The 15,960-nt window shown below is 31.8% G+C and overlaps 1 protein-coding gene across 1 annotated transcript in view; it reads right to left on the bottom strand.

The window, feature by feature from the left end:
* Positions 1 to 15,960, bottom strand: part of LOC127710241 (uncharacterized) — a 77,011-nt gene that overhangs the window by 25,725 nt on the left and 35,326 nt on the right. Inside the window, exons 4-9 of the mRNA XM_052216008.1 lie at positions 12,575 to 15,048; positions 11,761 to 11,991; positions 8,520 to 8,680; positions 6,898 to 7,065; positions 5,328 to 5,564; positions 1,263 to 1,387 (exon numbers count right to left, since the gene is read on the bottom strand). Coding sequence (XP_052071968.1) covers positions 1,263 to 1,387; positions 5,328 to 5,564; positions 6,898 to 7,065; positions 8,520 to 8,680; positions 11,761 to 11,991; positions 12,575 to 15,048 — 3,396 coding nt within the window. The remainder of the gene's footprint in view (positions 1 to 1,262; positions 1,388 to 5,327; positions 5,565 to 6,897; positions 7,066 to 8,519; positions 8,681 to 11,760; positions 11,992 to 12,574; positions 15,049 to 15,960) is intronic.

The following is a 15,960-nucleotide window of genomic DNA, read 5'->3' as shown; positions in this document are numbered from 1 at the left end:
TTAACGGGAAATATATATTTTTAAAATAAATTTGTGAAATTCTACGCAAACTCGGAAAAACAAACTTGTGATTGTCAAGTGGTCATTTTTTTGTTATTTTCTATTATTCCCTTTTAACAGAGTGATACAGATTTTTTGTTAGGAAAGAGTCGCTGAAAGCACCATTACTGTTACGACAGTTAAAACTTAAATCGTGAAAAAAGAAGTCGTATTAGATTAAGGTATTCAAAGTCGTATTTGATTAAGGTCTTCGAATATTTATCAGATATATCACGTTAAACCACCATCCCATGACTTACTCTAAGGCGAACATGTGTGCTTTTACTAAAAAAAATCATAAAAAATATACATATAGTGAAGTAGTCAGCTCTTCTGTGTTGACATGTATTATCATTGATATGGTCATCATTATAAATTAACTGTTTACAAAACTTTGAAATTTTCGAAATACTAAGGATTATCTACACATGAATAGATTACCATAGCTGTATTTAGCAAAACCTTTCTGAATTTTGGGTCCTCAATGCTCTTCAATTTTGTACTTTTTATTGGCTTTTTGACCTTTTTGATTCGAGCGTTACTGCTGAGTCTTTTGTAGACGAAACGCGCGTCTGTCGTATATCATTTTAATTTTGGTATATATGATGAGTTTATATACAATCATTGATATATATAAAGGACAAGTCTTTTTTTATCTTATTTTCAGATAAAGTCCGTTATGCAGTTTAATAGGACGGAAAAGGAATAGACACGCTTCCTTGGTTTCAATCAGGCACATTCTGTAAATAGTTTGTGGAATTTAATGCCTACTAAACATTTGTGAGGCGACATTAGAAATGTTTCATGTCCCCTTACGTTTAATAACAGCATACTGGATTCTGATAACTTGGGAAATAATTTCACTAAAACATTTAACTTTTAACCCCTTCTTTTGGTTTATAAATCATCACATATGAACAATACGAACCCCATCAAAACTGAAGTAAAGACATTGACGTTACTAATGTTACATTTCATAAATTATTGTCACTTCAGCGATTCTTAGAGTAAACTTAGGTGCTTTGGAAGGGTCAACAGTATCAGCTCTACCAGTGACACAAGTCGTGTAATCCCTATTGAAATATACATTGCTTGTGCCTAAATAGATGGGTAAATGACTCTTATCAAATCCTAAGACATCAGTAAATGTAAAAACTACAGTTCATAAAAATGTTTTTACCCTGAAACTCGACCGAATAAATTTCTTGTAATTAGTAACTTACGTTAACTGTCCAGTTTTTTGTACTATAGTCTCCAAACCTATCAGTGATTTTTACATACAAGCCAACAGCATAATCGAAATCTGGACTTCCAGCAGGTAATCGCAGGTCAGTCGCTGTACTTTCTCCTTAATAAAAAAATCATTTCTAATTGTTATATATATTTTATCTAACATATATATGTATCCCTTGACCTGCTGGCGTGTTTTGATATACAAACACTCTTACAACAAAAAAAATATATACAATAACGTTTGACAATTATCGCTCATCCCAAGTTGTTTTTCCTAGATTCATCATCAGGAATGATCAAACACAGATATTTAAGAACCAAGAATGTATAAATACCGAAAAACGTCAGATGCTAAAGAACCAAATATGAATCTTAAAAAAAACTTTGCCATATAGAATTAAAATCTAAGTTTCTTTATCATTTCTTTATCATTTCTTTATTTATTCACGGATAATTGAAGAAATGCATGTTATACTACTGGGCTGATGATACCCTCGGGGACTAACAGTACATCAATAGTGTTATCGACCCATCGCTAGTATATGAAAATATAATTATGCATTTCGTGCTTCCGAAGCGCTTTTCTGGATTTACTTTCACCAGTAACGCTCTACCCTACAAGCTTTACATTTTAAAAACAAGGACAAAAAGTGACATAAAAACAATTGCAAATCTATCTAAGGTCAGGAACAGTTTAATAAACCCAGACAATTACGGAGAAACATATTTTAGTTTAAAAGCTGTAGATATAACAAAGAATATTCGGGAAAAGACAAAAAGTATTATTTCAAGCTTATTAAAATCTGCTGATCCTATTATATCAATACTGCAAGCAAAACTTTCTTATAATATAGGTGTGCGAAACCCAAACCATGTGATTGTGTTCTTGCAAAAAAGAAGGAAACAATGTACCCAGACGTACAATCCACCTCTACTTGATTTTTTCTAAATTTATAATAGCCGAATAAAACTATCGAACTATAAATTCTACACAGAAAGGTTGGAGTTAAGTTTCAAAATAGGATTCATCACTCGAATACAGCGTACATCTCAAGATGTATAATCTTCTCAAACGCCTTCAATTTTTGGTCAAAGGCAAAATATATAAAACAAAGTAGAATAAAAAACCCGAATACGACAGTGAACATTTTAAAAGCAAACACCGCTTCCAAAATCTTTTATGGAACATCCCACTTCGATTTGTCTTTTTTGAGCATGTAAACATGAATGATCAGACATAAATGACATAATCAAAAACAGCTTAAACTATTTACCCTTCGATTCGCTAATTATCAAATGTATCCGCTCTTTTTCTGAATGGTCGGAAATAATTCTTGGCACAATTTAGAATTGTACAGTAATAGTATGATAGTATTAAATATAAATATTACAAAATAAGTGAATACAACATCTTCAGTAGTTGTTTATCGACCAGACAATAGATTACCCTAGCAAGGATATATCAATCCAAACCAAAACAAATTAACAATCATAAAACAGGTAGCTTCCCTATGGCTTTTGGATAAACACAGATTGTTGTAACAGAATACAGAAGCAAAAAAGAAAAGTTGATCGCGATATCATTATGAACACAGACTAAGACAAATGGTTTATTTGGAGAATTGACAAAACGATTGTTCCCGTCGTATAAAAACATAGCATAAACAATATATATGCTATCATTATTGGAGCTATAATAGCAATAACATTACCAATTTGTCTGCACCAGATGCGCATTTCGACAATGGATGCCTCTTCATGATGCTCGAGGCCAAAATATTTGAAAATCTAAATGTATCAAAAATATTAAGAGCTTATAAAAATAAAAAAAAAAACCAAACAAACAAAGAACAAAAGACAACTGTTCAAATTGAATTGAAAAGAGCATTCGCTGATAGCGAGTTTTGGAGGCATTTAAAAAAATGCACTCCAACATGCCTTCGATAAATCGACCATTTCACAAAAGGATGAAAATAACTAGAACCATAATCCGAATACAAATGTACCTGATCTGGTCTCAAAATCATTGAAAGACAACAGACGGATATGATAGTCTTTAAGGAAGTTAACTACAGATAGACAGCATAAAATGGTTACTAGTTTAATAAAAGGAACACTAAAATCCTCATATGTAGCAACGCATTTAATAGACATTGCTCACTTCAAGAGAATATTTATTGGTAACAGTCAACTTGTTTATTCAATCATCATGAAGCAAAGCATTTATTAGCTGGACGACTATAAAGGTAAAGAAACCATTTAAGTACGAAAAATTCAAAGCATAAACGATTTCTATTTCAACTGAATTCAGAACCAACACAACAGTCTATACTGATAATATTTTTTCTATCACTTTTCTATTACCTGAAGTTCACTTAAAAATAACAATTTCGACAGCTCACTAGAAAAAAACAATTGCTTCGACAGTACAATTATTTTTTACAATCATTTGAGTTACAATAAACATTTCATTATAAACATCGTCCCAAAAAAATGAAGTAGAACCACTTCCCTTGGAGTTTCCAGGACATTAAATAGAAGTTTCACATAGAAAAGTTATGGAACCAGCTGTTGAATCACAAATCCATGTTTGATTTGAACCAAGCGTTAAAGGTGGGTAGTTTCATTTTTTACGACGTCTCAAAAAGAGAAGTGTCTAAAGGCACCCCTCGAACTAGCTATGTTCCACGGATCATATAAAAAATAGATAAAAAACAAGCTTTACAAGATATCAAAACAAAAGATCTTTTTTCCTAAAAAAAACTAAAAAAAAAATGCAAAAAAAAACCAAATAAAAACCTCATAAACATAACACGGCAAGGCGATGAACAGACGTTGACGATTCTGAGACTCCCTCGGGCATTCCGATAATTCAAGGTAAAATCAAAAGTGTTGGGACTGTTTGTTAAAAAAAGCGTAAAACGCTGAAGTGTACAGAACGTTGTGTGGAGAAGCTTAATAGACTCGGTCGTTATTTGAAAAAAATCCCTTGACAACATAGAAGAAGAAGTGCCCCGGTAACTTGATTTTCAACCTTTTCGATATACCCGCTTACGCCAAAAAATAGTAAAAGATACTAATGTCTGCTCATTTTAATAGACGTTTGCATCAAATACGCATGGTCCATTTAGGATAGAACACAAATAAGACAAGAAGTAAAAGAGTCATATGTATCAATACTGAAGGAAAGAATAGTGCTAAAACTGCCGATCGGAGTTTAACAATCAAAAGGTGAATTCTTATAGAACATAGACATTTATCATACCCCAAATAAATGAACAGTTTATGTAGTTTAAAATTGGAACAAACCTCTCAATACCAAACAGTGCAAATACAATAGTACAAATAAAACATACACCTGCATGAAAGTTCAACCAGATATTATTGATGAAAACTGATGAAATACAAACTGGATGATACAGTATAATAGAAAGAAGACCGTACAAGGGTTGATCAAGGAGTGTTTCAAATCACATAATTTTAAATAACTATCATTGTGATTAAAAAATAATCTGATCTAAACGATGAACCAATCAAATGTCGCTTATACACATCTGAACCGAAATTATCGTTTTGTTCATTTGTTGTGTAGCCCTCATTTAGTTTTTCAAAGCTTTCCCATGAGCTAAACCTATGTTGATATAAAAAAAAAGGATTTTGAAAACTGATTTATTTTAATAAAAATCCTGCCGTTTTTTCACTATCTATCACATTTTGGAAAATACTTAAATCACTATGCAGATATACCTGTATATAATTGAAGACTTATATTGCCTATTATATGATGTTTTGTGTTTTTCGTTTGGTTCTTATCTCAGTTTTTGGTGGAGTTCGTGTTGCTTAGTCTTTAGTTTTCTATGTTGTGTCATCTGTACTATTATTTGTCTATTTGTCTTTTTTTATTTTTGGCCATGACGTTGTCAGTTTGTTTTCGATCCATGAGTTTGACTATCTCTCTTGTATATTTCGTCCCTCTTTCATAGATGTATACCTCACATCTAATTTTATTAATATTCTACTTCTCTTATTTTACAAAAATAGCACAAACGCAATACCTCCTTTGTAAATTGATGTATTGGTGCTCAAATCCAGGTCATTACTTCCTTTGTTATACTGAACAATGATGTACTCATACATAAGTGGTTCCTTGCTGTCTTTAATTTCATTTTTTTCTTTTCGATCCGCTTCATCTTTCCAATCAAAACAATAAATTGCAAATTTCGTAGAAAATGCCTTTCCGACAGGCACACTAGTTTCTTCTATTTCGTCTACTGTTGGAGGGCGACCTAGAACTGTATAGGTTTACTTTTAAATCATTATCATAATAAATTTTTTGCTTATAATGATGAACATTTTACCTTTTTCAACTATCTGTATATTTAATTTAAAATGTTTATTGCAAATTAAATAATACATGAAATCCATTCGAGAATGTTTCTACGAAATCATCATAATACGTATAATAGGATAAAATCAAATTACAACCTGCGTATACAAGTCAGTTGTGTTGTATGTGTGTGTATATTTAAACATTTGTATCTGCTGGGTGCCAATTACCACATGAACCAATGATTTCTGTTCAGGTAGCTGACACAATTCGGCTAATATAACGGAACTATAAAAAAAAAAACATGTCATATAAGTGGGAGGTATAAAGCCAGGTTTAACCCACTAGGATTATCGAAAAATGCCTGTACCAGCTCAATATAACAGTCTTTTGATCCATTTGTTCCATTGGTTAATGTCGTCTAACGTTTGTCAGATTTTATGGACTTCCCCTTTTTGAATTTACATTGAAGGACAATATTTTTGTTAAAACAACTTTTGTAAAGAAAGATGTTTTAGAATGACCTATCTGTTCTAATCAGATTTTGAACGAGGACATTTCAAGACTTAAATATGAATTATTGTTTTCCTCTGTATCATAAAATTTAAGGCCAATATTTTTATTTACTACATTTTTTATAGTGGGCATTATAGTCAAGTTTATAAGTTTGTTTATTATCGGATATCATTTATTTAGTGGAAAGGTGTACTCGTTTCGATTTTTATAATATGAAATGGAGCTCTCCACTGAAAACATCCATTATTCTGGGACAATGCTTTAATGATGGTATGCAATGTAGATACTCATAATGCGAATAAAATATACAATGAAAGACACGTTTAACAACACATTAATATATTAAAGAATTATCAACCTTTGAGTTAAAACTTAAACTGAAAGAAAGATTTGGTTTTTCACAAGTTTATCATATATAAGTATGTATATCATCGTTGAAAGTAAAAGATGACATTAAACTTGCGTAATTCGCAGATTTTGTTATATAAAAAATGAAAAAAAAACACGTAATAAATTTCTTGGGTCCGAAGCTCGTTTTTGGATTGACCTTCAACAGAAATGCTCAAAGCCAACCAGTTATACATGCACAAAAGATGTAACAATTTCCTTAGCTTTTACTTTAGTGATTTAGAATTTTTAATCTAAGTGAAAAATAATATCCATTCCATATGTGATGATGATTATTAATTTAAGCCTTCGACATAAGATAGATAATGTCCTCAGGTTTAAAAAACATAATATGGTTGTTGTTTATTTTGCCTTTTTATTTCTACTTGTCATACTTGTATGATTTACTGCTTTACAAACACCACCATACGGAAACTGATTAGTAAAGAATGACCATTTAGCTTCCCCTACTCCATTAAGGTCTGTCACTGATACTTCAATTCTGTACGTTTTACCCTGCTCTAAACTGAAATCCTCTATATCGAATGACTGCTTTGTGCGACCTGAAATATTTAGATCAGATTAGTCAAACACGAAAATCAACCAATCAAAAATACAAGATGAGTTGTTTTGAGGTCAAATGTTTATTCTGACTATTGGAGTAAAGATTTTTGACTACAAGGCCAAATTCGAGCTATGATTTAATTGTTTTTATATTTATAACAACGTTCGATAGAAACAAGATATTGATACTGCATGCATATTAATCATTGAGGAATTCAATATAATTTTTCATACTAACAATTTGTTATTTATTTACACAAGTATTCCCCATAACAAACTAAAAGACAAATTAAAAGCGTTTGTATTCCTTTGTTTCATAAAAAAGAATGGCCAACATAGATGCAAGTATCTTGTCTTAGGGATTGATGAATCCTACTTTGCAAAAATCACTCTGATTCAAACAAAAAATTCTCTGAAACTGACATTATCAAGATGCTTGATTTCTTGATTGACAACATATTTGTTACGTTTTGAGGACGTGTTTTTCAACAAACAATCGGCATTCCCATGGGAACCAACTGTGCACCTCTTCTTGCCGACTTGTTCCTTAATTCTTTTGAGGCTGACTTCATACATGAATTTCTTAAGAAGAAAGAAAAAGTAAGCAGTATCCTTTAACTTTACTTTCCGCTATATAGATGATGTTTTCTCACTAAATAATTAAAAATTTGGTGACTAAGTTGAACGCATCTATCCAATCGAACTTGAGATAAAGGATACAAAAGATACAGTTAAGTCTGCCTCATATCTTGACTTACATCTAGAAATTGACAATGAGGGTCGGTTGGAAACAAAACTTTACGACAAAAGAAATGATTTCAGCTTCCTAATTGTGAACTTTCCATTTCTATGTAGCAACATTCAAGCAGGGCCTGCATACGGATTATACATCTCCCAATTGATACGATATTCCCAGGCTTGTATTTCTTATCATGATTTCCTTGATAGAGGGTTGTTGCTCACAACCAAACCAAGAGTTCAAAATAGTAAGTTGAAATCATCCCTTTGTAAATTTTACGGACGCCATCACGAGTTGGTTGGCCGTTATGGAATATCCGTTTCACAATTGATAGCTGATATGTTCCTAATGTCGTAACTACAATTCGGTCCCCTTTTCACCGGAGATCATACCTAGTTTTAGGTGGGGTTCGTGTTGCTTAGTCTTTAATTTTCTATGTTGTGTTTTGTGTACTTTTGTTTGTCTGTTTGTCTTTTTCTTTTTTAGCCATGGCGTTGTCAGTTTATTTTCGACTTATCAGTTTGAATGTTCCTCTGGTATCTTTCGCCCCTCTTTTATATCATTTAAAGAGCTTTTTCTGAAAAAAAATAAAAGATATACCATGTGTACTTTAAACAGCATTTTTCATTTTTTCATTGATCATTTGCAACCTATGCATGTAAAGTATGTAAACAGTAGCAAAACAAGAACATGTTTAATGTTTAAAATCTTTACCTGTTTTCGTTTTTATATTTGAAACGTCTAACCAATCTTGATCGTTATTTTGAAACTTTAACTTCCACATGTATGTAGGTGTACTGACGCAATCAATGCATACAACCTCCCATATAGAGTGAGCACTTACTGCGTATTTCGAATCGCAGTTGAGTTTGCACCTGAAATAAACGACTGAGAACTCTTACATGTATTTAAGTTTGATACATAAGAATATTGAAGTTATTTAAAATATACATAACATAAATAAAAAAGTCCGACGCTGAAACCTTGAAGAAAATTTTTTTAATTAAATTCTATAATTCAAACAACATAAGAAAGTAGAACATGCGCAAAAAATTTACAAAATTACACGTTGTTAGTTTAAAAACATTCAACAGTGCAACAATGATTTAAAGATTGGAAATATGTAAGTTTGAAAATGTAGTTCCATTGGTAAAAAAAGAAATTCTTAGACTGAAGAATGGTTAACCATTTTAGCATTGGAGGTAGTTTAAACAAATCACAGCAAAAATTTAATGTTTTGTTGTATTTGCCTCACTTTTCGGACGGTGTCTGAATATACCTATACAGGAGATGTTCAGACCTCAAAAGCAATGATTACATTATGTTGTAGTCATACTGACGGAGTTATAGATACTGTAAATTCAGAAAGTATTGCGTGTTTGAAAAATGCGAGATTAATTATTGCGATGTCAGGAAAATCTGCATACAGATATATGTATCAGATATAAGAATGCGAGTTCTTATTATTGTGATACTCACTCAGTCGCATTATTATTGGCATTAATAAAAACCTCGCAATAATTTCTGAATTTACAGTAACTCAAACAATCAAGGTACCTTCTATAGCATTCGATGCAAAGTAATAATTAATTTAACAACCAGGAATCTTGAGAAAAAAATTACTAGAACCTGTCCAAAACAGATGATTAGTATCCTCAATTTATTTTCAGCTTAAATCAAGTTAAAGGAAAACTGTTTGCGCTAACGACACGAATAACCTATACTCCCTAGTATAGTGTTCGACAAAGTTCCACATGAGGAAAAATAATTCAAATATTTAAATGTGTCAAATAAAGTATTTGGAAATATGCAATATATGTGCAATCGCTTGGGAAAGTTTGAATAATTTTTAAGGAAAATTGCTGGAGTTATTGGCACAAACTAGGTGAATTCGACACGTTTCGACGGACGAAAAGGACGGGTGGAATGAATGACGAACTGAGTGAAGCGTTTTATAAACTAGTTTTAACCATTGGCGACGCTCATAAGAAAAAGAATAATCACAGACATGAATTTTAGGACCAAATGAACATTCACAGTAAAAAAGAAATTTAAGATACTTTTGAAATGTATATGCTTTATTCTACAATTGACATGCCATTAAGGAAGATTAACTTATACCGCCATCTTGGATTGTAAAATAGTAGTTCTCAATAGGGCTAGATCTTTGCTAAAATCTTGAAATTTTGAAACAGGTTGGCTGTTAATTGGTTAGACTGTTTATTGGAATAAAAGAAAATGAATGATTTATTGAAAATGTTTGTGCTTGTTCGAATCAAGGAATGATAGAGAAATTTTCAATTTTCAATTGTAGCAATCAAACGAGGTTGGTGACACCATTCTTTCTTTTAATTTTCTAAAAGCATATTTTAAAACCTAACCTCTCATATTTTATTTCAAAATTCTATCTCAGAGATTTCTTTTTATTCACAAAAAAAAAATGACTATTTAATGAACAATCTATGTAAATTTGGATATTTTTGCACCACTTGTAGCTTGAAAAATAGCACGGTGATCTTTTCCTATTTTTGAAAAAAGTATTGAAAAATCTACATTCTGGCAGAGTATAAGATAATTATATCTAAGGAAATATATACTTATGATCCACCTTAACTATATAATTTGGTGCATATGATCATACGGATTAATGGATCTCACGGGATATCTTAGTGACTGATACAACAGAAGCAAAAGTCACAGTATAAGAAAACATAGTCACAGAAAAGCAGTATAAGAATTCCAAAATGTTTGTACAGTAAACTGTTTATTCTTGTGTTGTTCGTTTGCACTACAAGTCAGGAGCCTGCAATTCAGTGGTTGTTGTTTGTTTCAGTATGTTATTATTGTCTTTAATTTGTTGTTTTGTACATAAATCAGGCCATTGGTTTTCTCATTTGCATTGTTTAACTTTTTTTTTTTTAAGTCGGAGCCCTTTAATAGCTTGCTATGCGGTGTGGGGGTTGCTCTTTGTTGAAGGTCGTACGGCGCCTTATAGTTGCTTCTGTAACATCTACGTTATTTGGTTTCTTGGGGATAGTTGTCTCTTTGGCAATCATAACACATCTCCTTCTTTTATAATCCAAGAAAGCAAATGTATTATATAAAAGCAAATCACCATTTTATAAAAAAAAATCGGGAAATACCTTTACTTAGATATGTAAATAATTCACTTTTACTTTTAATACTAGTAACTTATTTCTAAAATACGTTTTGTAGCAAAATGTCTTTATAAGTAAAGCTGTTACTCTTATCATAATATTAATGACAAGATCTCAAAATGTGGCTGTTTTGACAGTTTATGCTGATTTTCACTACATGTAAGAAGTTTAAAAAACTAATGCATATATGTTAGAGGAAATTCAAAATTAGAAATACTAATGTCCGATAGACTTATGTCTTTTGAACATCTACAGAATGTTATCTGGTAGATTTATAATACTTTTTGATTTTCAAATTCAAGGGACCCAAAAATAACTTGAATTGCATTATACTTTTGGTGCATCCGCTGCAAGTCTTGCTAAAAAGAAATTACTCCTAGGTAAGGAAAACTGCATCCCTGCCTCTGCAAATCTTTTGGAAGGGATTTTTTTGTATGTAAGTTGCTATACTTTTTCACTTTGTAATCTTCTTTTATCAATCCCTTGTTTATCATAAAGATTTAATGTACTACGAAATAAAATTTAGTCAAATGCGGTACAATAAACTATGTTCATTCCACTTCCTCTATAAAAGCATATGGATACTTTGTCCTACTGTACAATTATTTCTTTTGTAAAAAATTTCTAAAATTTGATACTTAATTCAATATTAAAAAATGGACTATTGGTTTCATCACAAAGATCAAAACAAAGTTTGCAACTTAAAAATGAGTTATTAGTTTCATGACGTAGAAATAAGTAATTCAAGCTCACATACAATATTCAAATAATAATACTATCATATTGTTATACTTTACCGAATGTATATATCGGGGTTACTTCCATTGGCCGTCATTGTCAGTTGGGTGTATTTTGCAAATACTTTATCCAAGGTAACATTGACTGTTACTATATAACCTTGCTGAATCCCTTCTTCAAATGTAAGATTAGCTATACCGCGAGATGTTTCATTTATTATACAGGGTGTGTCTCCATAATCATGTTCTTCATATTTTTTTGCCAAATCATCCAAGTCGGACGCATTTATTCTACGAATAAATAGAAAAAAAATTTCATTTCACATATGGATTTGATTGTTGAATCATTATTTTATTCAAAGTTAATTTAATAATATTGTTTTAATGCTTCAAAAGATATATCAAAATGTCAGATGTAAAGGACAGTTTTTTAAGAGAAAACGATTCGTTGTACAATGTATGCTAACATGAAAACAATAGACAAAAAATAAAACATAAATCGAGAAAAATAAATACCCATAAAAACCAAGAGTAAGATAAGATGTTTTTGATACATTAACATGCTTTGTAATATTCGTGCTTCTTCATATGTAAAGCCCAATCGCGGATCCTCAAAGGAGGGGTTCCAACACATGCAAGTCATATAACAAGGTGGGATTCCACCCATATATCCCCATACAATAGCATTAGTTATAAAAAAAGGGGGGGTTCTTACCTCCGGAATACTCCCCTGGATCCGCCAATGAAGCCAGTATTCTGAATGTACATGCATTTTAGGTCATCACTAATAAATATCGTTTGTACTTGTCTTATCTATGCGTAATGAAAAATAAAAGTGTGGAGATACTTTTCTCGAATGCAAAGAATAACTTACCGGTAACATGTCCAAGTGAAGTTCAAATCTGCATTCCCACCATATCCAAGACCAATATCATAAGATGATGTCAAAGCATCTATAGTTAGAAATGTATTAGAAAGTTTACTAGTCCTCTGAAATCCACCCTCTATAAATGCAATTGGAGCAGGCCTTACAAACCTCAGATACGTTCTCTCTGGAATCCATGTTGTTGATAACGAAACATTCAGAAAAATTTCATATAACCCTTCCTGAAATTTTCCTTTAGAGAATCTGTATGCTCCTCTGTTAGTTTGATCAGCCTCATTCCCAGTATTATGTATACGTTGCTTTGTCTCTGGTTTTATGGTTATTATACTATACACATCCCAATTAAACGTTATTGTCTGATTTGAACAGTGAACCCCCATTCGATTTGCTAAATCAAAATTTTCTGTTGTGTACACTATCATTGGTGTAGTAGGTCTTGCATATTGTCGATCAAAGATTCCTTCAATTGTAAAACATTTATTTGTGACTGTAATCGTACTCTGATAAAAAAAAGTGTCGAAATAATTTGAGCAATTGATAGTTACCTCATGTTCTCCAAGAGTTAAATATTCAAAAGTATATATCAAAGGACTAGATGTGGTGATATTTTGTGTTAAAGTCACCACAGAAAAATCAATAAAATCTTGCATGTCGTATGTACATGACGTAAACGGAAGCGGAATTGTTGTACCGACTAGAAATGCTGTGACATTAACTTTTCCCGGATTCGGCATTTTAAGAGTTTTTGGCATGTCAATTTGCATTACAGACATGTTATAGTCGACAACAACAGGTTCAGGAAAGTAAAGGAACTCAGTAAAATTTTCGTTTCTAGCAATTATTCTTGGATTGAATTTTCCCCAATCGTTATAAACTTTATAGATGTTAACATATTCGTTTTCATTTGGCTGTTGTTTTATTATCGAGGAATCGTCAACACCCGGAAAGAGTTTATAGTATCCATACATGCCAATTCCAGTCATAAAAAATGTAAAATTCGTAATTCCTACCCCTCCGAGGTATGAACTTACATCAAAATCTACCGCGCCTATTTTAATATCCAGTGTCTTAGTTGTCTTTTCGGAGTTGTTATAAATCTCTATTAAAATTTCATATCTTCTCCTTTCCACAAACGAATGTATAATGGAACTACTTTGGGTTGTATCGACTGAAGAGTCATTAAAGTTCCACTTAAATTCTACTTCTGGTGGAAATCGGACACAGTCAAACAAAGCGATAATAAATTCAACAGAAACTGAAATATCAGTAGCATCTGAAGTCATATTCATCGGGACGACATGTGGATAAAAAAATGTGAAATCATCTAGTTCAACTTTCTTTATATCTATCTGTGTCGTAAGTATAACACTACTGACAACATTGGAACAATTAATTACGACATCTTTTGTCCCACTGGTGGTATAGTTATAAATCCTCATTACGTCTTTAGTATATATTATATCAACTGAATCATTACTGAAGACATCTCCTTTTTCATAACTAAATTGACAGGTAACATTTGTCGGATCTGGATTATAATTGGTCATATTAATCGTAAAAATAACTTTGCCATCTGGAATTGGATACTGTATAGGTGGTTGAGGTGACAAGTAGAAATCAACAATAGGGTGCTGGATTATTATAAGATATTTATGAAAAACTTTGAAAAATGGGTTCCAAAGTGTCACGTTTACTTCATAAACCTCAGGTGAAAAATAGCTGTGGGTAAACGTGATCTCAGTATAGTCTCCGTAGAGAATATCGGACTGACTCTGCTCACCATCTCCATCTCCATATTCAATTTTATATTCAAATCCACATCTAGGAACATTTATGAAGGAGAAAGTTATTATTTCGTTTACTACTGCACTCCTGTTTGATGTTAGTCGTAGGTTTGTTATATTATCCCATACATATACAGCATGCTCCATCGTCTGTGAACTTAGACTAGACATCATAATACCTTTTACAGTATAGTTTCCTTGTCTGGTGTATTCATGACTAATGACGTATCCGGATGTCAAAGCTTGATTGGTCAAGTGTCCATTAAACGATATGCTACTGTTTAAATGGTCACCATAGTCCAAATTCAAAGTTAAGTTATGCATTGGTAACCGACTTGAGTTATCCAATTTTATATTCAAACTAGCGTTTGTATACGAATCAATGAGATCTATAGCAACATTGAGGTCAAATCCTTTAATAGGCTTGACTGTTTTTACTTTTGTATATTCTGTGTTGGAACTGGTAATAGTATTTCTTGCTACAGAATTAATGGTATAGTCTACGGCATCAATGTATTTATAAGTGACTTGATTGACACGTTCAGTTCCTTCACATGACACCAATACGGACTCTGTATCCCGGATAACTATTTCTACTTCTACATTACTGCCTGTTGTGAATTGAACGTTAAACGACGTAACCATTTTCACTAAGACCAGATCAGCTTCTTCTTGGACCTATAATACGTACATATACCATATTATGTCAATGTCAGAAAACTATTAACTTTTTTGCATGAGGCGATGTATACCGAGCTCTTCCTGTGTTTCGATCTAAACACAAACTGTTGATAGTTTTGGTAGTTTTCTCACATTGACAAAATATTGTTTTCATACTGCAGCTAAAAATGGTTATGAAAATGTTTATACAAAAATAAAATGCATTTTCCATACGTATTGTCCATAATAAATTAACCTGAACTGTGAAGAAAATTGACGTGACATAAAATCGACATTCACGAAATATCCCTTTTTTACTATATTTAGAAGATTAATACAACATGGAGTGTTCTGGCTGCAGTAAAAAATCATGGAAATTGAATAACTCAGTAATGGTAAAATAGTTTTAACAAATCAAATGCATGGGTGATGATTTGATCAGAGTATAAATACACTTAATAGTTATTAAAGATACCAGGATTATAATTTAACACGCCAGACGCGCGTTTCGTCTACATAAGACTCATCAGTGACGCTCAGATCAAAATAGGTATAAAGCCAAACAAGTACAAAGTTGAAGAGCATTGAGTGCACGTGATAATAGGGTAAATAAAGGCAATAGTAGTATACCGCTGTTAAATAGTCATAGATTGATTTAACTAAAACAAATCGGTAAAAATATCTCCTGTACTGAAAAAAAAAAACGCATGGTGAAAGTATATTTTACATTTCGTTTGTATGTTCTTTGGACTTTATAGCTAATACGATATGAATTAAAAGATTGATTTAAAATTAGGGGAGACAATAGTTTACTTTGAATGAAGTGTCTTAAAATTTACAAATATTAACTTCAGTCGAATGCCCTAATTACGTAATGTTTGTTTTTAATGCTGAAAAAAAAACATTAACTTTACAATGACGTCAACAGAA

The sequence above is a fragment of the Mytilus californianus genome, unplaced genomic scaffold (assembly GCF_021869535.1).
Source record: "Mytilus californianus isolate M0D057914Y unplaced genomic scaffold, xbMytCali1.0.p SCAF_7, whole genome shotgun sequence".
Taxonomy (NCBI): domain Eukaryota; kingdom Metazoa; phylum Mollusca; class Bivalvia; order Mytilida; family Mytilidae; genus Mytilus; species Mytilus californianus.
Note: the sequence above shows the minus strand (reverse complement) of the source record. Positions and strands in the feature narration are given on the sequence as shown.